At 44.6% G+C, this 27,249-nt stretch overlaps 1 protein-coding gene across 1 annotated transcript in view; it reads left to right on the top strand.

Moving 5' to 3' along the window:
- Nucleotides 1–27,249, top strand: part of HSD17B12 (hydroxysteroid 17-beta dehydrogenase 12) — a 154,958-nt gene that overhangs the window by 58,102 nt on the left and 69,607 nt on the right. Inside the window, exons 2-3 of the mRNA XM_054027955.1 lie at nt 17,805–17,851; nt 18,605–18,680. Coding sequence (XP_053883930.1) covers nt 17,805–17,851; nt 18,605–18,680 — 123 coding nt within the window. The remainder of the gene's footprint in view (nt 1–17,804; nt 17,852–18,604; nt 18,681–27,249) is intronic.

A 27,249-nucleotide genomic window follows, 5' to 3' on the forward strand; every position in this document is an offset into this window, starting at 1 on the left:
CTGTGCTGTTAAATGATGTGGTTCTGTTGGAGATCTGACTGGAAGAGAGAAGTTAATTCCAGGCCTTGGTGTGGAGACCACCTGATTATGAGAGGGAAATCTTTGTGTCTGGTACCGGATGGAGTGATAAATGACAGGAGGGAATTTGTGAGATACAGGAAAGACAGAAGGAGGCTTGTCTTGCCCAAAAATCTTTTAGAACAGCTCAAATTTCTACGGAGTGAAAAAGTCTACTTTACTACTCCTAGGAATAGAGCAATGTAAGATCTGTAATCAGGTAGCTGCATAGTGAGAGGATGATGCCAGGTGTTGCCTTAAGTGCTGTCTGTTCCTGTGGTATTTGTGGTGGTGCATTTAAGGATTGTGTTTGTGCAAGCCACATTTTGCTAGGGCTCTGGCTATAATTTTTTTAACTTTCAAGTCTTTCACACTCATGCCATTTTCTTCTATTAATAAATTGCTACTTATGTCAGCCATTGTATGCAGCTGCTCATTTACAATCTCCACTTGTCTACCATATTGAACAGTGTAGTTGATTAGGAAGAGGAGACTGAGGGGGGTATGGAGGAATGGAGAGGCATGCATAATGGGGCTGCATTTCTCTCCAGCTAAAGCAAGATGTGGGATTATAGGCTAAAACTCACCCACACCTTTTTGTACTATCCTTAGTAACAATAATGGCTGTGCCCATCTCATCAAACTGTGTCCTCTAGTTCTTCTGTGTAGGTCTCCTCCACCTGACCGTGCTCACTGAGGCCAGTTCATGGAAGTAATTCTGTGATTTGGAGCAGAGATCTTCTCTAGGCTAGTTGCTCACAGCTGTTGGGATGAGTTTCATGTCCAACATGCAAATCTGCACTCATCCCAACTCCACAGATGAGGCCAGTCTGACACAGATGAGGCCAGCTAGACTAAGCTCAGCATTTAGTCTAGCTCATCAGGGTAGCACTGAACTTGGAGTTGTTATCCTTGGCCCTGTGGCAGCTCACATCGAGCACCTTGATCTTTTCTCTTCAGTATTGTTTGATTCCCACAATCAGCCAACCGTTTCCGAGCCATCTTGTAATACTGTTGGGCAGCCCTCTTCTGGATCCTGGCTTTGTTATTGGCATACAGCCAGGCAACTTTGTTCTGATATACTGAATAGTCTTCTTGTTGGGCATTCTTACTGCTGTATCTGTCCAGAGATGACTGAAGCAAGCAGTGTGAGTCCAAAGATACTGAGTAGAACCATATATAGGTAGGAGACAGCACAGATAGATTGCAGATAGGACACAGGATTGGTGCCAGGGGGGCTTTTGGAAAAGACTGGTGAATCATCAATTGTTGTGGTTAATCATGACCATGTGTCTTCACTGCAGATGCCTCAAGTTTGCTTGTCTTGCTTTTTGTTAACTCGTGTTTTGCCGTGTACTTCAGGGTGGTGACTGCTGGGTGTGGCATGGTTATGACATGACTAAAGTGTGTTCGTGTCTGAACAAAGTGCGTTAACAAGAAAACTTGTGATTGAGTTAAATCTCTATTGAAGACAGAGCCACACAGAATACAAGACTGTGTAAGGACCCATCCTACTGCAGTTTGATGATTTGGTGCTTCTGCCACTGCTTTGCTCATGCTGTATGCTCTTCAGATGATATATAGAATTGCGCGCACACACACACCACCTACATTAAAAGAATGTTATTAAGGTAGGAAAGTCAAATACTCAAAAGTTAGGAAATGCCAGAATTAAGATTTCCTTCGTATCCTTAATTTGGCTCACTTGTTGGTGTAGACATATATTGTTAGGCTATGTCTACACTACAGACCTTACAGCAGCACAGCCGCACCGCAGCACAGCTGCGCTGCTGTAAGGTCTCCTGTGTAGCTGCTCTATGCCGGCGGGAGAGAGCTCTCCTACCAGCATAATGAAACCACCGCCAATGAGTGGTGGTAGCTTTGTCAGGAGGAGATGCTTTCGTGCCGACATAGCACTGTCCACGCCAGCGCTTTTGTCAATGGAACTTTTATGTCGGTCAGGGGAATGTTTTTTTTTTTCCACACCTCTGACAAAAGTTTTGCCGACAAGTGCTAGTGTGGTCAATACCTTTGTCTTCAATTACATGATCATATGCTCCTTGTTCACAGGACCCCTTCCTCATTCAGTGCATAAGTTTGACAATGCTCACAGCATCTCAGTGTTTTGCTTGCTCTTCATTGTTCAGTGTGTTGCTCTAGACCTTGTTTAATGCATGCTATTCATGGTGTTTTTGTCCAGAAATTCTTCCTTGGGGTGGCCCGTGAAGAGGTTAGTATTTTGGGGAGCCATCCTAGTACCAATGGCCGTTCCCATGGTTTAGACAAAGTGTTTATTGTTGAATGCAAAATTGTTATGGGTGAGGGTAAAATGGATGTTTGGCAATGGTTTTGGGGTGGATAGCTGATTGTGTAGAACTGATGAATGAAATTGTTTTTAATTGTTCACTTTATTAATGTAACTTCATAAGTAAAGTTTTATGAATGAAACAATATTCATTCATAAAACCGGTTACCCCAATAACTGGCTAATTAACAATTAAGATGCTTGTTAAGAGCCATAGCTGTTCAGTCAGCTGCCTTTGTAAGTTTCACTATCAATCCAATTCCTGCTTAAATCACTAAGACTTGCACTGTTTCAGTATTGTAACTTCTGTTCACCATTTATTGCACTTGCCTACAGTGTAACTTCTGTTCACTGTTTGCCATCCATTATACTTCTGTTCACTGTTTGCCATATTGTAATTCAAACCCCGTTTTAAAACGCTTACTCCATTTTGTAAGGGCTTGCTGCAATCTTAATTTTTGCAAACCCTGCTGTAATCTTAATAGTTTAGTTTAGATGTGTGAATGAGTTATGTATGGATGATGGAATCCACCTCCAGCCCCAGCCTGTCCTGATTAAATAGAATTCAAACACCAACGGCTGAAGATGCAGACAAGAGCCCTAACAAAGTAAGAAGAATCCACCCTAAAAAGAAAAAGTACAGTAAAAGGAAGATCAAAGCCCGGTCCAAGGCTGAAAGTCATGTCTGCAATTGACGGGTGATCAATCACCAAACCTGAAGGCAGCATGACACAGCAAGACCTATAGACTCTGGATTCAAACTGAAGCCTACAAAAAGGATGGGTGAGATGGAAAACTTTGGAGGAGGGTAACATTCTGCTGCCAACATGGAAGGGCATCGGTGCATGCCCATCAGAGACCCAGCTCGTCCTTGTGCCCGGCTTTCCTGGCCAGTTAGCCACCACAAGCTACGAACCCAAGCTGCAAACTCAAGCCACAGACGCAAGCAGGACTGGTAACTGTGCAGCAGCTGCAGAACATCTGGGGGGTGTGTGTGTGTGTGTGTGTAGGTATTAGGTATAATGTGTGTATATAAGGATTAAGATGTTAGATATTGGTCATAAATCAAATTATCATAATAAATGTGGCATCTTTATCTTGTCCCCTTTAATAAGATCCTGCTAGTTTTTATTGGTATAACAATTGTTGTCAATTGTCCTGTAGATATTTGAGGCAGGCTTGGATGCCGTCATTGAGAGAGCTGTTGGGGTATAGGGAGGGGACATCCATGCTGGTAAGGATTGAGTTCTGGGGAGGTTGTTAATGTTGCAGAGTTTTTGGAGGAAGTCAGTTGTATCCTCAAGGAAGCTGGCCTGTGTAGTGAATGCTTTGAGGATGATTTCTGCGAGTCCTGGTATTTCTTCAATAAGAGTGGCCTGGGTTCCCTTGTTTGTATATCTTAGGAAGCATCTAGAAGGTCCCTGTGGGAGAGTTTATGGGGGATGAGGTTGTAGGGTATCTCCTGGTTTTGTTTGGCAAAGGATTTGATGATATCCTTACACTCCTGTCTGAATTGTGGGGGAGGGGAGAGGGCGTCTTTGAGTTTTTTTTATAGTAGGCAGCATGGGAGAGCTGTTGGTAGGACTTGTTAATGTAGTCGTTACGGTTGAGAACTATGATGGCCCCCCTTTTTCTACTGGTTTGATCATTATCCAGAGGTTGGATTTCAGGAACTGTATAGCTCTCCCCTTGGCAGTGGAGAGATTGTGATGAATGTGATGTTTAAGAACTTCACCATCATTTTTTTTTTTTTTTTCCTGAGGCAATTGATGTAATGATCAAATGTGTGATTTTTGTTGCTATGGAACTTATTGCTGTAGTATTGGAGTGCTTCCCAAACATAGTAAATTTATTTTCACATCACCCTGTGAGATGAGTGGGAATTAGTCCAATCATACAGATGTGAAACTGAAGCAGAGAGATTATGGCCATCAATACCTACTAATTTTGGGTGCCTAACTTGGACACCAAGGACTTGATTTTGCATCTTGTACTTAACATGTTTTCCCAGAAAGCTCTGCTCTAGGAATTAGTTTGGTGGAAGTTCTATGGCCTGGGTTATATACGTAGTCAGACTAGATGATCACAATGATCCCTTCTGACCTTAGAATCTGAGAATCTGTGAAATGTTATAAAGCAATTTGTATTCAAAACACAGCTTCCACTGATTGCCATTTCAGCTGTGAGTGCTCAGCATTTCTGCAAATCAGACCCTAGGGTATCAAGTTCAGTACCCAGAAAATGAGGAATACAGAATTAGTGTCCACCTGTGGAAAAGTTTGGTTTAAGTAACTTGCCTAGCATCATATAGGCATTCTGTAGCAAAGGCAAGGATAGAATCAGGTTCTCCAGGACAGCATTCAATTGCCATATTTGTACGACTCTTCTTTCTCTTCATGCAATACTCTCCCTCATTCACACTACATACCTTCCAACTTCTGTAACAAATGAAGCAGGGATCCTACAGACAACTCTTAACTATACAACATACATTTATCTCCATAGGAGATCCATCCTGTGCAGTTAATGTGGAAAAAATAGCATGTGATCATGTAATTTAGACACTATCATAGTGTGTATGCACAGGGGTAGAAATAAGGTTGCACATGTAACCTCAATTCTGGCATTTTCTAACTTTTGAGTGTTTGATTTGACTTAATGTTCTTTTAAAGTATCTTTTGTATGTGTAACATGATAGCTTTTTAAAAAAGCAAACTGAAAAAATAAATTCTGTTATGTGGCATCATATCAACACCCACATGGTTCATCAGCAGGGTTGGAATCCACCACACACACATCTGCTGCTTGAACTAACAAAGTAACATAGCATTAGTACCTTGTCATTCTCTGTATGGAGCATTGGAGGGGAATGACACCGTTTGCTAGTGGGTTTCACAGATATTTGCTAAGAGAGGAATGGTGAGTCTCGGGAATGTTGGGTTCCATTCCAGGGAGGGAAGCGAGAGACCCTTCTGCCTGTTCTCTTCTTCTCCTCCTCTTCCCCCCCCCCACCTGCCCGCCCCCAAGCATGACTCTTTCTGCACCATTCTTCTCCAACCTATCCCAATCCTGGCTTCTCCCTACCCCAGGCTTGTAGCTAGTACCATTCTTCTTCGAGTGCTTGCTAATGTCCATTCCATGTTAGATGTGTGCGCATCTGCTGTAGGAAACCTATGCTGATCAGTGACCCCACACCAGTTTAAGGTGTTTAGGGGAGTCTTTCATTAGCGACAGGTGTCACGTCTGTAAGCCTCACACTAAGAGCGGAACATCCAACTTAAAGTGCTCCTTATGGAGTTGGCATCAGCAGCCGAGATTGGACTCCACACCCAGCACTACGGCTTTGGTGTGGAGCGCCCTGCTGGTGCCATTGTCTGACAGGCTAAAATCCACCTCCCCAGCACTGGCCAGTAAGAAGAGGAAATCCAGGAGAGGTCGGTTTCCTCCTCGCAAGGGCAAGCAGAGGGCAGGAGGTGAGCCTAGACCCATGAAGGACGGCTCAGCGCCTCCAAGTGGGAGTCGGACCCCAGCTTCTGTTAAGCAGGTCAGCCCATCCCGGGATGAGCCGACCACCCCGGACAGCGGCACGAGTCCAGCATCTGGCGATGCCGTCGACCCTGGAGGCCCTGCAGGCAGTGCAGGACATCTTGTCCCTCCTGGTGCTGCCCATACCAGCGGCGGCATCTCCCAAATCCAGAGATAAGCCTGCCTGTGGACCATTCCCTTGGTCCCCATCAGTGTGGCTCTGCTCGCCACCTCAGGGAGCATCTTGTCAGCGGTCACCTGCATAGAGCCACCACGCCTTGGACATAGGGCTGCCTACCAGTCGGAGCCCTCGGCGCCGGTCTATAGATTCCGGTCATTGCTCTGCAGGCTAGAAGTGTCGGTCACTGGTAGTATGGTGTAGACCTACTGAGGCATGCTCAACCCTGGTACTAGGAGCATCATAGCCTCTCTCCTTCAGTTCGACACTGCTCCAGCGAAAGCCTCCGTCGGGACTCTTGGTACTGTTCACTGACCAACGTAAGTTGCCGTACCAGCATCGGTGCTCAACATTGTGGTGTCGGTCAGGCTGTTGCTCCCGCTCCATGGATCGGCACCGGTCAGGAAGTGTTTGGCATAGATCGCAGGGGTACCATCGTGGATTTGCTGAACGCCAATGCCAGTCACTGGGATCTCGGTGTGGTGGGTTGTCACCCATGTACAGATCACATTCAGAGCATGGTGGTGGACACTGCTAGGACTGAGAGACTTGGTTGGCCTCAGTATGGTCCCGGTCTCTGGAGCATGGCCCTTCATCCCGGGGCTTAAAGTTGGATCAAGAACCCCTGCAGGTGGATCAAGGTCCTCCATTGGTGGCACCGGTAGGACTATCGTGGCCTCGGGGTCAATGGCCAAGGCCATGGCACCTCGCCACCATGCGAGGCTCCTACAGCAGTTGCGCACACATACCTAACAGATTTACCCCCCCAAAGGCATAAATCTGTGTCAGGAGTCTCTGAAAAGCCCTCTGCCATGGTCTGCCTGCCTGAGACAGAGGTCACCGTGCTTGGGACCCCCCCCCATTTACAACAGACTGGGAGGAAGGTACTGCCGAGCAGGTCACAGAGGTGGTGGCACCTGCTGCACCTACATCCTCTTCCTCATTCCCTGAACAAGCCATCCTTGGGCCCCCACCTAAGGTCCCCAAGGACAATGACAAAGCTCATCAGGAGCTTTTCAGGAGGGTAGCCTCGAACCTCAGGCTAGAAACTGAGGAGCCCTCGGACACCTTTGGCAGCCCCTGCTAGAGTCATATTGCTAGTTCATGAGGGGATGGCCAAAATTACCAAAGCCTTCTGGCAGACCCCCTCATTGCTACCCCCAATTTCCAAGCGGGCGGAGTGCAAATACTATGTGCTTGCAAGAAGGTATGAGTACCTCTATACCCACCTTGCCCCAAACTTATTAGTAGTGTCTGCAGTCACCGTGCAGGAAAGCCAGGGACAACTGGGGGCTGCTTCCAAAAATAAAGAGGTGAAGAAGCCGGACCTTTTTGGGGGAGAGGTTTATTCGTCATCAAGCCTACAGCTGAGGGTGGCGAACCATTAGGCCCTATTGGACATTATGATTTTGCAATCGATGGCCAAATTTGTTGACTCCCTCCAGGAGGACTCCGGGACAGCATTCCAGGGTATCCTGGAAGAGGGGCAGGGAATGGCAAGGGCAGCACTGCAGGCAGCTTTGGACGTAGCTGATTATGCGGTGCAAACCATGGCTTCAGCCATAATAATGAGAAGGGTGGCGTGGCTGCAGTCCTCGGGCTTGTTGGTGAAGGTCCAACAGTCTATCCAGGACTTCCTCTAAGATGGCCAAGCCCTGTTTGCAGAGAAAACAGACGATAAGCTGCACAGGCTAAAGGACTCACGTACTGGACTCAAGACCCTGGGCCTGTACACTCCGGGGCAGCAAAGAAAGAAGTTTAAGCTGCAGCCTCCCCATCAGCAACGTAGCCAGCCTAGGTAGGAGCCATTCCAGAAGAAGGGCAAGGGCAACAAATGCCGTCAGGGCCAGCAGCCCTTTACCTTGGCGCAGGCTGGCTCTTCCCGCTCCCAGTAGGGGTCTAAGTGGGCATTTTGAGAGTGCGCCCGAGGGCAACATTCCAGCCGCTGTCTTGGATTCTGCCCCCCTCCATTTCTCCAACTGTCTTTCTTTCTTTCTTCCTCCCAGCCTGGGCGTCTAACTTTGGACTATTAGGTCCTCAGTACTGTGATGTAGGGCTATACCCTCCCTCTCCGTCTCTCTTCAGGGGCTCTTCTTATGAGAGTCTACTGTATCAGGAGGTGCAGTGCCTGCTGCAGGCGGAGGCTGTGGAAGAAGTCCCCCTAGACCTCAAGGGCAAGGGGTTCTACTCCCATTACTTTCTGATTCCAAAGGGGGCCTAAGGCCCATCCTGGACCTGTGAAACCTCTACAAGTATCTCAAGAGGTTGAAGTTCCACATGGTCTCCCTGGCCTCCATCATCCTTTCCCTGGGTCTGGGAGACTGGTAAGCTGCCCTTGACTTGAAGGGCGTACTTTCATATAGCGATCTTTTAAGGATACAGACGCTTCCTCCGCTTCATGGTGGGATCTGTGTACCAGCAGTTCATGGTGCTCCCCTTCAGCCTGGCAACGGCACCGAGGGAGTTTACAAAATGCATGTTGGTAGTGGCAGCTTATCTCAGGCATTGGGGTATCCTGATCTACCCATACCTCGATGACTGGCTGGCCAAGGGTCTCTCCAGGTCCCGGGTCCAGGATGCCACTGCAATGGTGCTGACCATGTGCAGAACACTAGGCCCGTTAATAAACGAGGAAAAATCAACATTAGTCTCTGTACAAAGGAAAGAGTTTATCGGGGCGGTCCTTGACTCCACCAGGCCGAAGGCGTTTCTGCCACACGACAGGTTCCCAACAATAAGGGATCTCATCGCTGGAGTCTCCACGTTTCCTCTCACAACGCCCAGGGTCTGCCTATGGCTGCTGGGCCACATGGTAGTGTGCAAGTACATTGTCCACCATGCGAGGCTCCGGATGCAACCCCCTCCAGCAGTGGCCGGCAACAGTCTATGCCCCGTCCAGGGATCACCTGGACAAGGTTGTCACCATCCTACCGGAGGTACTCACCGTGTTGCAGTGGTGGACCAACCCCAGAACGGTCCTCGATGGATCCCGTTCAACAGCCCACGACCTTCGGTGTCTCTGATATTGGATGCCTTGGACCTTGGCTGGGGAGCGTACCTTGGTGCGATGTGGACACAACGAACATGGTTGGCAGAGGAGATGATGTTGCATATAAATGTCAAAGAACTCAGGGTGGTTCGCCTAGCCTCCAGGGTTTTTCTTCTGCAATTATCCGGCCGAGTGGTTTGAGTGTTGATGGACAACACGGCCTCTATTTTCCATCAACAAGCAAGGGGGAGCCCGCTAGTTAGCCCTCTGTCAAGAGGCGCTCCACCTATGGGATTTCCGCATCCAGCATGCGATCCACCTAGAGGCCTATCACCTTCCTGGCATCAGGAACACGCTAGCAGATAGGCTCAGGAGGTCCTTCTTTTCTCACCACAAGTGGTCACTCCACTCAGAAGTGGTCCAGATGCTCTTTCGAAGGTGGGGAACTTCCCGAGTAGACGTGTTCACCACCAGGCAGAACAGAAAATGTCGTCATCATCAGTTTTGCTCCCTGCAAGGCCTTGGCAAGGACAGTCTCTCAGATGCCTTTCTCATCTCCTGATCAGGAGATCTGATGTACACATTCCCGCCCATCCCACTCATCAGCAGAATCCTGTTGAAAACCTTGAGGGACGAGGCTCGAGTCATTATGGTTGCCCCAGCGTGGCTGTGCCAGCATTGGTTCGGCACGCTGTTGGATCTACCGGAACACCCCCTCCCCCGCCCATGGCCACTGCCTGGACCTTCTTTTGCAAGATCACGGTCATCTCCTGCACCCCAACCTCGCCTGCCTCCACCTCATGGCATGGATGCTGCATGCTTGAACCAGGAGGAGCAAGCCTGCTCCAGAGAGGTGCAGCAGGTCCTTTTGGAAAGTAAAAAACTCTCCACTAGAGCAACTAACCTGGCGAAGTGGACGAGGTTCTCACACTGGACGTCCGAGTTTAGTGTCTCCCTGACATGCTCTTCTGTGCAGTCAATCTTGGAATACCTGCTCCTCCTGAAGAATCAGGGCCTGGCCCTCTCTTCTATCAAGGTTCATCTAGCTGCCATCTCAGCTTTTCATCTGCCGATCCAGGGTTGGTCGGTGTTTTCGCATGAGATGTCCATCAGGTTCCTGAAAGGCCTCGAAAGGCTCTTCCCTCCTGTTAGGGATTCTGTTCCACAATGGAACCTCAATCTGGTTCTCTTTAGGGTTCATCCTTTGAAGCCTTGGGCTCTTGTTCCCCTTCCTACCTACTGTGGAAAGTTGTCTTCCTTGTGGCAGTGATGTCAGCTAGATGAGTGTTGGAGATTAAAGTCCTGATCTCAGAACTGCCATATATGGTCTTCTACAAAGTTGTACAGTTGTGACTTCATCCAGCCTTCCTGCCGAAGGTAATGTCTTCCTTCCATATCAAGCAAGACCTCTTCCTCCCGGTGTTCCGTCCTAAGCTGCACAAGACCAATGAGGAGAGGCAGCTACACACACTGGACGTCCGATGTGCCTTGGCGTTTTACCTGGAGTGTACCAAACCCTTTTGCAGGTCGACACAGCTCTTCATCGCAACAGCGGACAGGATGAAGGGTCTTCTGGTTTCCTCTCAGAGGATCTCCTACTGGATCACTTCCTGCATCCTGACCTGTTGAGTTGGCACGGGTCCAACCACCACCTCTGGTGAAGGCCCTCTCGACGAGAGCTCAAGTATCCTCAGAGGCCTTGCTGGTGCACGTCCCCATGCAGGACATTTGCAGAGCCGTGACGTGGTCTTTGGTTCTCATGTGCAAGGCACACTATGCCATCACCCAGCAGGCCAGAGATGACACTGGGTTCAGCACAGCTATGTTACAAGCTACATGTCCATGAACTCTTACCCGCCTCCATTGGTACTGCTTGGGAGTCACCTAACATGGAATGGACATGAGCAAGCACTCGAAGAAGAAAAGTTACCTTTTCCGTAAGTGGTGTTCTTCAAGAGGTGTTGCTCATGTCCATTCCATGACCCGCCCTCCTTCCCCATTGTCAGAGTTCCAGCAAGAAGGAACTGAGGGTGAGGGTGGGAGGGGAGTGGCGCTCCTTATGCCACGACATATGCGTGCCACTCCAGAGTGCACCAGAGTCGGTCCCCTGCGGATACCACTGAAGGAAAATCTTTCAGCACCAGTGCACGTGGCAAGCGCACACACCTAACATGGAATGGACATGAGCAACACATCTCAAAGAACACCAGTTATGGAAACAGGTAACTGTCTTTTCTCCTTGCATAGCCAGTCGTAGTGTCCATGCCTCAGGCTTCTCATCCCTCTCCATTCTTGCCTATCCAGTCTCCCTCTCCCCCTCCCAGTTCCTTATCCAAGTCTTCTACCCCACACCCAGTGTCTTTGCTCAACCAATCTCCGTTCTCCCTTAACTCTTTTCTCCCTCACACTTGTCCTCAGTCTCCCGTCTTTGTCTGATCTCAGTGTTCCCCTCCTCTCTCCACCTCTTCTCATCTGTGTCTTGGTCCAGTCCCCTTGTCCAACCAGTCCCCATAATTCCCAGTCACAGTTTCTCTTTTCATTTCAGCATGCTCTTTGTCCCAAGTTAATTCTTTCCCTCCCTTCCTAGTCCAGCTCTTGTCCCTTCTATGCTTGTCAGGTGGCTTCCTCCTCCACACTGCTTGGGCACCAGTGGGAAAGGTCCAGAGGCAGATTAAGGTTTCCCTGGGCCTGAGCAAATGGGGAGGCCCCTCGCCATTCCTTCCGCCTGTAGTCCCGCCCCCATTCTGCCCATTTCCTGCGACCCCGCCCCTGTTCCACCCAGGGTCCCCCCCCATTCCACCCGCCCCACAACCCGTTTGCTTTTTTCTGCTCCTGCTTGGCTTAATTTGGGTGGATTTTTACAAATTTCAAATCCATGATCCAAAACATAAGCAAAAAAGTCACCAGAATTTTAACATTGTAGAACAGCATATTTTTGCCCTAGTCTCATTCTCAGAAATGACTGCGCTGTTTTGGGTGAAACTTGAATAAATTCAACTTGAGACAGACACCCAGCTTGGGAAATTTCAGCCCAAATGGTTAGTTTGGCAAAATTATGAGCAACTGATAAGGCTTCTTAAAAAGGGCAGTGTCAGGCAACCTTAATAGGCAGTGCTACCAGCCCTGTCTATTGTGCAGTTGACTGGCCAGTGCTGTCTGCAGGCCCCATTTAGTGTATCAATTGTTTTCTCCACTTGTTTCAGACTAGTATAACTTAAGGCCAACTATTGTGATGGTTAACTATCTTCCCACGTTCTAAAGGGCAGTTAATTCCTTAATGGGTATTTGTGGTGTAACGTGGTTCTCTGTCACTTGTGATTAACACAGGCAGGTTAATTTAAGTTTTTGTATAACAGAAATTGTGCTTCTTCATCTAGGTGGAACTATCCTTTACATCTCTACATCCTCCCTCAGGGAAAATCCTGCAAAAGCTCACACCTCTGCACACGAACATCATGATCTTTAAGTAAAATTAAAAGATGCCTACATATGCAGGGAAATTTGGAAAAATAAGTCAAGACTTCAGGAATATTAAAACATTAGAATATTAAAACATGATATTCCTGGTGCTATTGCTTAGAATGACCACTTAATTCTGTATTACTTGCAGGGCATTAAATAAAAAGCTATGTTGTATGTATTGTTCCCCAGCAACACTGCTAGGGAATAGAATTGGACAAATAATGTATTTTTGCATTTGCTGGGAATTCCCCCAAAAAAAAAAAAAAAAAAAAATCAGGTCAAACTGAAAAGGGCATTTTTTGAAATTTTTGGTGAATCAAAAAGTTGAAAACCGTTTCAGGCAGGTTGAAACAACTGACTCAATTTTTTGTTTTGATTTCATGCATTTTGACAAAAGCAAAAGAGGACTGGAATCACAAAAATAGCTGAGGAGGAGGAGGCTTTCTCCTATATGACGTTGAGCCCAGTGGTTAGAAAACTCATCCGTGGAACTGGGAGATCCCAGTTCAATCCTCCCTCTGCTTGATGGAGAAAAGGGATTTAAACAGCTGAGTGCCCGAACCACTTGACTGTGGGGGGTATTCTGGTATGGGGCTCTCTCTTTCCCCTATTGTAGTTCTACATTTATAAATAATTAGTCTTTGGAGCAGGGACTTGAATTTGGGCCTCCCACAACTTAGGTGAGTGCACTAATCACCAGGCTTATAGAGTCATTCTCACTCTTTTCCTTTCCCAGTGACTGTTCATTGTCATTCATAATGGCAATTCATAGGCTTGTTTACAGTTGAAACACTACAGCAGCACAGCTGTAGAGTTGATGCTCCACAGTGAAAGCATAGTTAATCCATCTCCCGGAGAGGCAGTAGCTAGGTCAATGGAAGAATTCTGTCGACCTAGGATTGTCTACAGTGAGGGTTCATTCAGCTTAACTATGTTGCGCAGGTGACATAGCTGGGTTGACTTAGGGCTTGTCTACAGTGGCAATTTACAACGCTGCAACTCTCTCGCACAGGGGTGTGAAAAAACACCCCGCTGAGTGCAGCAAGTTTCAGTGTTGTAAAGCGCCAGTGTAAACAGTGCACCAGTGTTGGGATCCGCACTCTCAGCGATGGTAGCTATGCCTCTCGTTGAGGTTATTTTTTTAGAGTGCTCGGAGAGCGCTCTCCCAGTGCTGCCCTCCAACCACACAAGCCACGTTAAAGTGCTGCCGCTGCAACGCTTTAGCGTTGCCAGTGTAGACTAGCCCTTAACATTTGAGTGTATACCTGGCCGTAGTCTTTCAATGGGGAATGAAAATGTCAGCACCCGTTCCTTTGCCAGGAGCTTACATCGGCATAGCTACATCTCTCGGGTGTGAAAAATTCACAACAGCCCTCTCCCCCTCCGGAGAAAGGTAGTTATGCCGCACTAGCTCCTGGGGTAGACAGTGCTAGATTGATGGGAAATTTCTTGCTGACCTATATACTGCTTCTCAGGGAGGTGGATTGCCTACCTCCTCTCGGTATAGGTGGTGTCTACACTGAAGCACTACAGTGGCACAGCTGCAGCACTGCAGCTATACCAGTATAACAGTTTAAGTGTGACAAACCCTGACTCTTCATACTCGCAATCACCTTGCTTTATTCTGAGACATATCTATTCTAGAAAGGGTTTGCTTATATAGCTATGCCAGCAAACCCTCCTAGTAGAGAAGCCGCTTTGCTGATATAGCTTAGTTCCTCCACCAAAATAAGCTGTATCAGCAACAGAACCTTTTATGGTGGTATAGCTGCATCAGTGTGACTTCCCCCCCCATTCCCAAACAAAATAGCTGTGCTGGCAAAACTATTAGTGTGAACCAGGCTACAGTCTCTGCACAAATTCAGTCTCTATGCTTTTGCCATCAGAATGGTCCAGTAGTACTCTGCATCCTGCTGGTAATAGACGGAGGCTGGACTAGTGGTAGTGCTTCCAATTTTGGAGTAGAGTTTGGGATCCCTGTTCCCAGGAAGAACTTCTATGAGCTTGAGAGTAGGTCTGGGAACAAAATACACTTAATGAGGGTAAACAGAAATTTTGCCTGGGAGAGTGGACTGAGGTGTTCTTGGTGCCACTGTCTCCTTCCCTTCAGAGGGTTGAGGAACAAAGGAGCAGAGTGGCTCAAAGAACAGTGCTCCTGAACTGCTTGCTCTTTTTGAGGGGGATGAGAGGGGAAGATGAAGAACTGGAGAGGAGCAGGAAAACAATGGCTCAGGTGTCATTTCTCTCAAAAGGAGGAATCAGAAATGCACAGCAACTGTAGTTCTTGTAGTTCCAGCATGCTGCAAAAAAAGGGGGGGAGCTTTGGGGATTTGGGAGGGGAGCCCAGAATATATTAACTGGAGTGGGGGGATGTCAGAATTGAGTTTTACCTGGGGAGGAATGGGGGGGAAACTCTGGGATTTGGGGGGAAATTTGGTTTATTGATGAGTGAAGCTATAACAATGTGCATTAAGTACGTGTGGCCTTACACAGGGCATGGCTCAAGCCCTGGTTGGAAACACCGGAGCCAGCATAATTTTCTTTTTGGAGGATGTGATTTTTTTTGTAGCTCTTTTCTTTTTAGTGATGGTCAACCCTGGGCCAATTTAACAATCAAACTTGAATTCTGGAGGGCATTGCATCTAGCTTCCGTTGGCGCCAGACATAGGCTCTTGGTGAAGCAGAACCTGAAGGAGTGGGGAAACTGTTCTTGCTATGTATGCCTCACCTTAAGTCCCACATCTTCTCTTTGTTATGTTGAAAGTGGCTGCTGTCACACACAATTTTATTTTATGATTAATAAGCAATAGGAGCAAACATGGCAAATAAAATCATGTAAATGTCCTTGGTAATAAAGAACAAGTGAAGAACTGTGTGTGTATCCTTGCACTATACTGAATCTAACATTTTATTCATGAAGTGCTATGGATACTTAACAAAATATGTAGGAAGACTAAGTCCCTGCCTTGAGGAGCATGCAGTCTGCAGTTGCAACCCAGTTAAGACGCTGATAGCATTGAAAGACAAACCAATAACGGTTTTTATGGAGGAATTTCAAGTTGAGAGCTTGCTAGTCCAGAGTGAAACTTTTTAAGGAAGAAGAGGAGACAAGTCATGAAGTTGTGGATAGGAGGAGAAAATGTAATGAGCCAGTTTTCCATTAAGAAATGGCTGCTCTTTCAAATACGTCACTAATTTATAATGTGGAAAATGGCCCACAAACATTCTTCAAGTCAGGTTAGTCCAGAAGAGGGTCAAATTTTTGGGAGAATGGTATTTATGCAGTTTTTTTTGTCTTGTTTAGCATATTATTTGTTGGAGCAGTAATGAATTGTATGATAATACATAATGTAAGACTTAAAGCAGAGCTTGCTTTAGCCCTTGAACTTAGGGGACAGGGTCATTTTGCAGAACTGTAATGCATCTGGCAAAACACATCACTTTTTTTTTATTTGTTTTTGGTTTGTTGCAAGCAAACTCTGTTCCTGTGAACCTGTTGCTCAGGAGAGAGAAAAAAAAAAAAAAAAAAAAAAAAATAAATCGACACTTTAAACCAGCTCCCAGTTCAGTCCACTAAGAGCAGCCCAGCTGCTTATGCATTAATGGTCATGAATGAAACTTCAGGAGAAGTGGTGTCTTCTGTTTGAGTATGTTACTAGCACTTTTTGCCTAATGTTGCTTCAAAGGAAAATCATTGCTGCCCAGCCATGATACTCTGCAACACCTGAGAGGCAGCTTGGGCAGATTTTAATTGAACTGAAAGTTGAATAGGATATTGGATTAAGGCTCCCAATTCAGTTTAATGCAATAAGCTTTATAGGAACAGTTACCTGAGACCCATCTAGTGACAGGGATGAGCAGTGACAGCGCAAAGAAACCTGTAGTTCTCGTGTGAATTTAAGGATAACAACAGCTGTCATCTAGCCAAATCCCAAATGGGTTGGAGGGGTAAATTAGGAGAGGCAGGTGAGTGGAAGCTGAACAAGTGAGAAGAATATTTAAGGGTATGCCTTCACTAACAACGTGGCTGTGTAGTCGCAGCACCAGCGCTGGGCGAGAGCTCTCCAAGCATTGTAAAAAAAACCCACCCCCATTAGGGTGGTAGCTACCAGTGCTGGGAGCACGGCTCCTAGCACTGGTGCACTATGTACACTGCCACTTTAGAGCGCTGAAACTTGCATTGCTCGGGTGTGTTTTTTTGCACCCATGAGCAAGAAGATTTCAGCTCTGTAAAGTGGCAGTGTAGACAAGGCCTAAGTGTAGTTAAGTGGGCTGGCTGGCAGGGAAGAGTTGAGGAAGAAGGAGATGCTGAATATGCATACTTAGCTGGATGGAGAAGGGGCTAACAGGTGGTAGGCAAAGTAGTGAAAATGATAGAGGAGCTGCTCTTTCTCTTTTTTTTGAGAAAACAGTGGGTAGCAGTGTGAATGGAGTTTTGGAATCCCCTCTCAAAAGTGGCCATGATGTACCAAGATTTAGTTCCTCATGGCCCTATAGTAGGTGAAGGTCCCAGAAAGACTTATGAGGGTCCAATACAGAGGACCTAGTCATCGTTTGCCAGACTTGCCACTAGAGGGATCAGAAAATGGGATTCTTTTTCTTTTGAACACTTTGGCTTTTGTTGAAATGTTCAGAATATGAAAAACATTTTTTTTCAGTTGCTGAAAACTAGAAAGCTTTTGAGGAAAACACACATACCTCAAAAATTTTCACTGAGTCAAAAATCCAATTTTCCATGGGGGAAAAATATTTCATAAGAATTTGTCTGTCCATACTTTCCACTGATAAATCTACACTTCCTGGAGTCTAGGGTGTGAGATGAGGGGATGAGATCACAGAGGAAATGAATATGTGAGTGGAAATTAGTTCTAAATGGTCTTGTGCTGACTTGTCCACCATGAGTCTGGATGTACTTTCATCAGTTCCGTACAGACCTCTGGCCATTTTAATCTCACTGTTTTAAATAAAACTAAATTGAGAGGTGTTTGATATTCACAATTTAACTTTTACAATTGAAAGTGGGAGTTGAAAGTCACCATTTAGGCCATAAAGGGCAATCTGGGTCTCCAAACGTGGATTATGGAGTTAGAAGAGGGAGTGTTGGTTTTCAAAAAGGTTTTTTTAATAATGAAGAAGAACTGGAGTCAGGTACCATGTGAGGATGTAACCTGGTGAGTTGCTTAGTCGAAAGGGGTGCTCCAATAGCCTACTAATGACCACTTTGTTATGAGTTATTACTGTAAAGATAGCTAATATTTAATTTCCCCCCTTCTTTCCCCCTGTTATAGTGGTCACAGGAGCTACTGATGGAATTGGAAAAGCCTATGCAGAACAGGTAAGCCTTTTTATTCCTTTAGAATGATCAGAACTGATATGGACTCTATCCGGACTCAGTGAAAGTGAAATAGTATAGTGCCATCCTGTCTCATGCAAATGCAAATTCTGTCATAGATCAGTGTTACCTGAAATGCCCTCACTTGTATTTTAGACTCAAATGCAGAATATGGAGTACAAATATCAGATACCTATATACTGTTACATGCACTCTTTCTAGGCTTTTGGGCTAGACAGAGACTCTGGACTGCAGTAGAACAAATAAAGGACTCTAATATAGCTGATTAGGTAACAGTTAATTTTGTTATAAACTGTGTTTTTGTTGAGCTATAAAGAAATAATTTAGTTTATTTGAGTTAAACATGGGTTTAAGAGCCTGAATTCTAATTCCCAAGTTCTGCCACTGACCTTGCTCTGTGGAGTTGGGGAAAATTACACAACCCCTGCCTCGGTTTCCCTATCTATAAATGTAAATATTCACCTACCTCAGAGCAGAGTTATTGAAGATCCTTTGTAAGTGTCTTTGTGGTGGGGCAGTAAAGTACCATGTACTCAATCTGGTACTCAGTTTTATTTTTCCTTCATCTCTAGATATTTTAAACCATAATTTCTATATCTGACTTTCTCTGTTACCAGTCAATATATATTTTGTAGTATTTGACCCAAGTTTCATCTTTTCTTAAAGGTGATGCTGGCTAGTGATCTATTGCACAGTTGTGATTGAACTGCTCTGTATCTCTTTTGTTTCTTTCAGCTAGCAAAGCATGGAATGAATGTGGCTCTTATCAGCAGATCTCAAGAAAAACTAGAACAGGTTGCCAGTGAAATAAGTATGTGATAAACTCTTTTACATTTCAAAATTAACACATGAAAGCTAAAATACAGCTCCTTTTGGCCTCTCCAATTCCACATGAAGACAATTTTATAATCATTAATAGATAGTTTTAAAATATTCTATAAACCTTAATTTTACATTCTTAATAATCTTACGTCACTGTTACATAACACTTAAAAAACTTCATGAATATGATAAAAAGAGAAGTGCCTAACTGATCAAATTTGTACAGTTCTCATCTCATTTCCAAGAGCAATTGGGGGTTAATTCTAGAATGGGATATCTTCAAAACTGTGCCTTTTCTCCTGGAATTCAAAACAATCCTAAACATATCTCCTTATGCTAATCACAAGTTGCAGTCCCTCCCTCTGGTTTTTCAAATAAAGAAATTAGTGATAGTGGGACAAATTAATCCGTGGTGTAACTCTGCTGATGTCAAAGAAATTACACCGGGTAGAAGTGGTCCACATAACTTTTTAAATAATATTATAAGTGGAGCTGGCGGTGACGCTGTAGTTGAGATTGCAGAACACTTTCTATTACAAGACTGTTTTCAGTTGCTTATAACTTGGCCAAACTAACTGTTTAGTCTAAAACTTTCCATGCCAAGTCTCATCTTCGGGCTGAATTGTTTTGGAAAGTTTCAGAAAAACAATTCAGCCATTTCTGAAAATAAGGTTGGGGGAAATGTTTTGCAAATGTTAAATTACTGCAAACGTTTTGTTGAGGAGCTCTAGCACTTACATCCATGCTTTGGAGCAGATACTTGAAATTTAGGAAGGAGTTTACCTGGAGCCAGGTGCCTTTTGCTCTCGCTGTTACAATTATACACAAATTTGCGTAAGTTATAAGTCTTTTTGAAAATTGCCAACTGCATGTGTTCAGCAGAGGCTTTTTAGATGTTGATATCTAATTTCTCAAACATTCCATTTGCACTGAGCATGTTCCAGCTCAGGGCTGCAGAAACTGAGCAGGACTCTTCCTGCAGTTGCTGCTCCTGGTATCAGATCAAGGAGACTGTCTTTCCAGTTTTCTTAATGCTACCAGTATTGTTGGCCAGGCAACATGGAGGAGAAGGAAGAAGCAGACAGACCAGAGAAGGGATGTGTTAAGAGATGGGACAGAAAAATCAGTAACCGTTACTGCACACTTTGCTCCAGAAAGTGGAATAGAACCCAGGATTCCTCTTAGAATATGTGTCACTGTAGATGCACATGTGCTTCTTGTGTGCAGGCTCAGAATCCTTTGTAGAGCAGTGTCCAGTGGGGCCACACATGCATCTTATGCTGCCTTATATGAGGAAATAAATGATGGAGCAGAGTGGCATCAACCCTCCCTCTTACCACTTGTGTCAGTGAGACAGAACCTGGACTATATCCGACCCACTTCTGACATCCAGAACTTTCTCCAGTAAAGAATTGTCATCTTCATTTCTCCGTTTTTATTAATTTGTTTGTAAAATTTCTGTTGGGCAGTCCCTCCGCGCCAAAAAAAAAAAAAAAAAAGCATCTAGGGCAGACGGGGGGACACACGCCCCCTTGTACAGTGGGGCAAGATGCTTTACACCAGCCAGTAGCTATGGCAGATTCTAAACTTACTGGGTTTAAATGCTGTCCTTCCTGCAATGGAGTAATAGCCATCATAGATGAACCCAGCAGATGCCTGTTCTGTCCCATGGAAATACACATCCTAGCTAAGTGTGCTGTTGCCGCTCCTTTTCGTCCCACAACTGAAAATCCTAAAACACAAGATTCAAATGAGACTGTGGAGTAATCCGTGACCGTAGCATCAGATCTAGGAGTGCAGATATCTTCTGTACAGGAAATGAAGAGATGATGTTTGGCAAGTGCTCTAAGAACTGATCACCACATCCCCATTTCCAGTAGGGAAGAGAAGGCAAAGAAGGTGCCAAACCCATTGGTGCCATTGTAAGCATCCCTGATACTAGCCAAATCTTGTCAGCACTGAAGGCCTCAGCACTGACTAAGGAGCAGAGGTACTGACTTCATCCTCTGGAGTGGAAAGGCACTTCTCCAACAAGCACAAATGCAGGGTGTACTGCGCAACGTGTCCGTCCCATGCAGAAGATTCTACTGAGAGAGAAGACATCAAAATTCTCAACATCAAGGATAGCACCAAGACAGTAGTAGTGACATCGGGTTGTGGTAGACCGGTCCACCAGTACAGATACTGGCGCAGAGATCTGTGCCAGCACTGGTCTTGGAGGTTGGAATCCTTCCTGGTTCTGAAATATGCCCTCAATGGTTCGCCCTCATTGCTCCTCTCTGTACCAGACCTGGCCCTGGCCCCACTACCATCAGAGGTGGAACTGCACCCATCAGCACCACCATTCCCAGAGATCTAATTCTTCTCTCTGACTTACGCAGGGAACCATTTCCTTGAAAGACATGTGGCACCAAGTCCCAGTGTAGGACTGACGATGGGTGGGTCCTCGTGGTCAGACTATTCCAATATAATGCACCACCTTGGGCATAGTGGCCCTGCTGGGGCCTGCCCTCGCTTAGATCCCTGAGCAGGATGACTTCACATATCTTGATGAAAAGGAGAGCTCAGTTGCCACTGGTATTGCTGTGAAGGGGACCTTCATCAGAACAGCAGGGAACCCCCCCAAGGATGTAGCAGGAGTAGTGAGAGAGACACGCTAGCTCCCTTCCCCACTGAAGGTACCCTTTCCTCTCCAGATGAAGCAGTCACTGTGGCCCCAACCCCAGTCGTCAGTGACTTCACAGTGTTCTAAGAGTTAGTATCAGGGATAGCTGAGACACTAGACATTGAAATGACAGTGATCCAAGAAGACACACCCAAGCTATTCAACATCCTCAATACCCAGGGCATCCTGGACCCAGCGAGGGTTCTTTGGCATACCTTGGCCTCACTTCCGCTCACCTCCAAGTAAGTGGAAAAATAATACCAGTTTCCACTCAAGGGCTTTGAGCACTTTTGTCAATCCAACACCAGGGTTGTTTGCTATCTCTATCATCCAGGAGAAAACCAGATCCATGGAAGAAACTCCAAAAGCCAAGGACCCCAAGAAGCTGGACTTGGTCAGTTGAAAGGCCTATTCCTCAGCTTTTAGTTTTCCATCATGAACTAGTGGGCTTTATTTGCAAAATAAAACTTTCCGATATGAGAGAGAGGGTAACCCTCTTCCAATTGTGACCTTGTGCAGGACTTCATGGAAGAGCTGAGGGATTCCATCAAAAGGGGCCAAATGGTAGCCAACTCTGCTCGATGGCCATTGCAGTTGCAATGTGGTGGGCCTTTTGGCTTCAGACATCTGGTTTACCAAGGGAAGTCGAAGCCACAATTGAGGACTTGTCCTTCAAGGGTATGGACCTATTTAGCTCAAGAACCGAAAAGGCATTACATTGCCTCAAAGATACCAGGGTGACACTCAATCCCAGGTCTTTTACAGCCCAGCACCATACACAATCTCTTCTGGTACCAGCCAGCACAGAGGTCATGTACATAAGATCCAAGGTGGGGCTGAACCCTTATCAGTACAAACTACTCACCTTTAGACTCTTCATTGGACTGAATCTTCATAAAATGTCTAGACATAGTGGTAGCGTTCCTAAAAAAGAAGGGCATTCACATCTACCCATATCTCAATGATTTGTTAATCAGAGGCAAATCACATCAGGTACTCTGGTAGGCCTTAACTGTATCCTCTCTTTGTTTGCATGGCTGGGACTCCTGGTAAATGGAGAAGTTCTGTCACCCCATCTCAGATGTTAGTCAGGAGCTAGGCTAGATTCCACCGTACCCAGTGCTTACGTACCCCAAGACAGATTATTCATGCTCTGACTGTCACAGAGCACAGTGATTTCAAACCAAATGATGGTACTGATCAGATTGATGATGGTAGGCCACGTGTCTGAATGTACATATGTGACTGCTTGCCAGAATTCACCTGAGACCCACTACAGCTTTGGCTCAGGTCAGTCTACTGCATTGCAAAGCATCAGGTGACCAATCATGGTGCCACCCCATGTACTTGCAACACTGACCCAGGTGACTTCTTCCTGAAAATGTTTAGAAAGTGTCATTATTACCTTAAGTTGTAGAGCTTGGGTTCCCACAGTTGTAGCACTTGTGACTTCTTAACCTCCTCAAGTTGGGCCCACATAAATGGCTTTATATTTTTCATACAGCATTATTTGCTCAAATTGCACTACCTGTTAGTGAGGCTCTGTTGGATCCTGCAAAAGTAATCTGGCATCATCAACAAAAATACAGCTGACCTGTAAAAGGGCTGTTAAGAAATATTATGTTCCATCTGAAGATTTGGAGTTTTTCTCATCCTTCTCCCAACTCCCTACCGGTAGTTGTTGAGGCTGTAAATGAAAGTTGAAGGCAGCACCATGCTAAATCAATGCCATACGATAAAGATCAGAAGTGTCTTGATTTTTGTTTTGTCACAAATTATATATCAATCTGTGATTCTACAGTTTAGAATTGCCAGCTATCAACCGTTGATAGTGAAATATTGTCACACCAACAACTCAAAGTTCAATTTATTTATTGAGCATCTACCACCAGAGCAGAGGGACCAATTCCAGGCAGTAATTACAGAGGGTCAGCTCCTTGCCAGAACATCTCTGCAGGTCTCTCTGGATGCTGCTGCCACAGCTGCTCACTCTATTTCTACATTGGTGGTCATGAGAAAGGTCTGTTGGCTTCAATTCCCAGGATTTCCAAGGGAGGTCCAGAATACAGTCGTCCTTCAACAGCTTAAAATTGTTTGTGGAGAATACAGATAAGTCTCAGCATATGTTAAAAGATTCCAAGGCCACTTTGTGCTCTCTGGGAATTTACACACCTGTGTGTAAAAGGAAATTTAGTAAGTCCTAGACAGCTCAGAGACCTCATGCTGCTCAGTTCTCACTCTGAGAGACCACCTTGCCCAAAGAAAAAGGTAGCGGTTCCAGAAAGAGACTGCCTGCTACACAGGCACTGACCTCACAACCCTCATCATCAAAACTGGTGTTTTGATGGGGTGCTCGAGGTGGGTCTTACCAGCTGCAATTGTTGATGTGCATTTCTCAGTTTGGGGACCTCCTTTCTTGTTTCCAACAAGCTTGGGAGCATATCATTATATACAAATGGGTTTTGGATATCATATCAGCAGGATACTCCATGCTACTCTACCACCTTTATCTTTATTTCTGCCTTTCCTGAACCAGCATATCTACCGAACAGGCACAGTATGGATTTGCTGGTCATGATTCCTCAAGAAACCTTATACCCATTAAATTCCTGGGCAGAGCCATTTAAGGAGTTCATCCGAGTTCCCTTTTCAATGCCTCGAGCTTAAGTCTTTAGTGATGAAAAGCCTCCATTCGCACTTCTCCATCCTCCTCTTGACCAGCTGAAAATTCAAGGAATATGGTCTTCTCAGGAGGCCATCCTATTTATAAACATTCTAGAGCTCAGGTCATATGACTAGCATCAAGGCTTTCTTGTCTCTTCAGAGCTTAACCATCCAAGTGGTGACAGACAACGTTACAGCAATGCTCTATGTCAACAGACGGGAAGTCAAGATCCTCTTCACTCTGTCAAGAAGCCAGACATCTTTGTGATTGCAGAATCCGTTATCAAATTACACAAATTTCTCTCCACCTACCTGGTCCACGGAACATCCTGGCATACCAACTCAGCAGAGATTTTTCTGAAAACCATGAATAGTTCCTCAAAGACTTAAGTCCTCCACAACATCTTTCGTGGGTGGGGGTTTCCAAAAGTTAGGCCTATTTGCAACATATCACAACACACATTTAACATTTTCCTCCGGAGGGGCATGAGCCCACTCTGACAGGTGCTTCCTCATCCCGTGGACTCCAGAAGTACTGTATGCCTTTCTGTTCATGCCTATGATACTCGGGGCTTTGAGGAAGCAGAGGAAGGATATAGATCACATCATGATAGCCCTGGTATGGGCCAGGCTGTTTTGGTGGCTGGTGAATGTATCAGCACATCCACCAATCATCTTACTGATTCCGCCCAACCTGCTGCTACAGAACGTGGTGGAGCAGTTGAAGCCAATCTCGTTAGGGAGCAAGGAGAGAAGCTGGGCAGATCCTGTACTTATTTTCTGCTGATTGGTTTGATGTTGGGTAGATGAGTGTTTTGTGGCGCCTGGACCCTTCAAAGGCTGCACGGGAAACTTTCCTTTCTTCCCTTTCCGGTTCTGTCATTGTAGATGTGATGGTCACTGAGGCCTAGGAAAAGCATTGTTTGTAAACAAACAGCAAGTGGTAAATAACTAAGGTCTAAATCACTTTGCATTGAGTTGGCTTGTATAAAAGCATAAATATATAGCTACACTATTGTCCATTTTCACTTAATGTGCTGTGCACTTTAACAAAAATATCCGAACTAAAATGATGCTTTCTATTTGCTGGCCTTGCACAATTATTATGTAGTGCTAGTTATAAAAGACTAACAAAGCATTGCTGTCAAATTCTAGCTCTGAAAAAGTGGTTTCTATATTGAAACTTACAGGAAAAATAGCTACTATATCTTTGAGGGTACACTAACAATTAAGATGTTCCAAAGGCGCATTTTTTTAGTTTAATAGCCACACCACCTAGTTTCTGATATTGTATAGTATGGGGCTTAGCAAATGTTTGTTAAATAGCTTCAAAAAATAAAATAAACCTTTCCAAACATGGTGTAAGTTTTTGTTTTTTTGTTTGTTTTAAAAGGATACTTTCAACTTGAATCTCATGAAATTGATTAACTTTTTTAAAATTGATGTGGCTTTCAACCTTTCCAGACTACTATATCCCTTTCAGGAATCTGATTTGTCTTGCATATCATAAGTTTCACCTCACTTAAAAACTACTTGCTTACTTTCTCATTTTTACCATATAATTGTAAAATAAAGCATCTGGAATATAAATATTGTACTTAAATTTCAGTGTATAGTATATAAAGCAGTATAAACAAGTCATTGTATGACATGTTAGTTTGTACTGACTTTACTAGTGCTTGTCATGAAGCCTGTTGTAAAACTTGGCAAATATCTAGATGAGCTGATGTACCCCCTGGACTAGGTTTTGTTTTTGTAATTAGGAAAAAAGGGTGTACTGCTTAAACAATTCCTTAAAATGTAAGTGCCTTCTCCTTTGTTGCTAAAGGCCTTTTCAGGTAGGGTTCTTCTTGCTAACTGATTTTCCACAGAGATTCAGAAATTGACTCAAAATCAAATACACCAAGAATACTGAACGCCATCTTTTGTTAATCATAGATGTTACTTATAACATTGATGGGTACCACATTTTCAGAGGATTTTTTTTTTCAAGTTGATAGTGTCCATTTTAATGAAAATAATTGCTTTAGAATTCTGGTTTTAAATGCACATACGGTTTTATACAGTCTAGCAAGCAGACAATAGTACAAAAGGTAAGAAGGAATAATTAAAGGGCATATGATGTGATGTGCCCTTTCAGACGTAATCAAACTAAAAATAGACATTAATTAGCATGAAGAAGCTATCTGGAAGCAGCAGTGTGATAGCTAAAAACACCTTAGAGGGGCAGTTAAAATTATGTTGGGGGGGAGGGGGAAGAGGGAAATTTGTAACATTGTCCATCACAATCCACCAAATGGTGTTGAGCTGGAAGCTGTAATCTTCCTGAAAACACTACTTGTAAAAGAGCTAAAGTATTTCCCTAAGCCACTTATGTGAGTATATGCAAATTTATATATGCAGAATTTTACATTTTAAAGTGGGACTATATTTGAAAAAGTCACTAACACCAGAAGATTCTTACTAGGTAGATAGGCACAATTTTTTGGTTATATTTACTACATCCGCGAGATTAAATGGGAATGGAAGGGAAAGTAGTGGAATATTCCTAGTCTCTAACTATACTCAGGGCACTTCAAATGCCAATAAGGCTTGGATCAGATTGTGCAGATCTTTGTAATATGATTCTTGTACGCTTTGATCAGCTGAAATAACTATGGTGACACTTTACTTTGAAGCATGATGATGACTTAACAGGCATTGGGATGAATAGAGGAAGTTCATATGCGGAGCTATTGTTACAGGCTATTTGTAGACTCTGGCAGACAAACTTAATCAATTTACACTTTATATTTTCACTTATCTTTGTAATTATAAGGGCTAAGCATTTTTATTTTTATGAAAGCTTACAGTCTGGGGCACAAGAATTGGTTTATTGTTTGTAAAGCCTTTTTGATACGAAGTGTTACATATGTTCATTAATCTAGTATTTACTATGAAATCCTTGCCTTTTTGCTGATCTGAGACTTTAAAAGCTAGTTTTCAAAAATGTATGTCCGTAACTGACACGTTAATGTAATGGAATTTTGGGGATAGCAAACAGAGTCGAGTATAAATAAATAAAAAACAAAATAAGAAAATGACGTACAAGAACTGTTCACGTGCACATTGTAACAACTCAGATTCCCAATAGGGCTCAAGAGCCTGTGGCTCTTGTGACTTAGAAACACATTTTATTCCAACATATTTATTTGAAGAATGAGGAGTATGTGAGAAATTAATAAAAATC

This window comes from Malaclemys terrapin, chromosome 4 (genome assembly GCF_027887155.1).
Source record: "Malaclemys terrapin pileata isolate rMalTer1 chromosome 4, rMalTer1.hap1, whole genome shotgun sequence".
NCBI lineage: Eukaryota > Metazoa > Chordata > Testudines > Emydidae > Malaclemys > Malaclemys terrapin.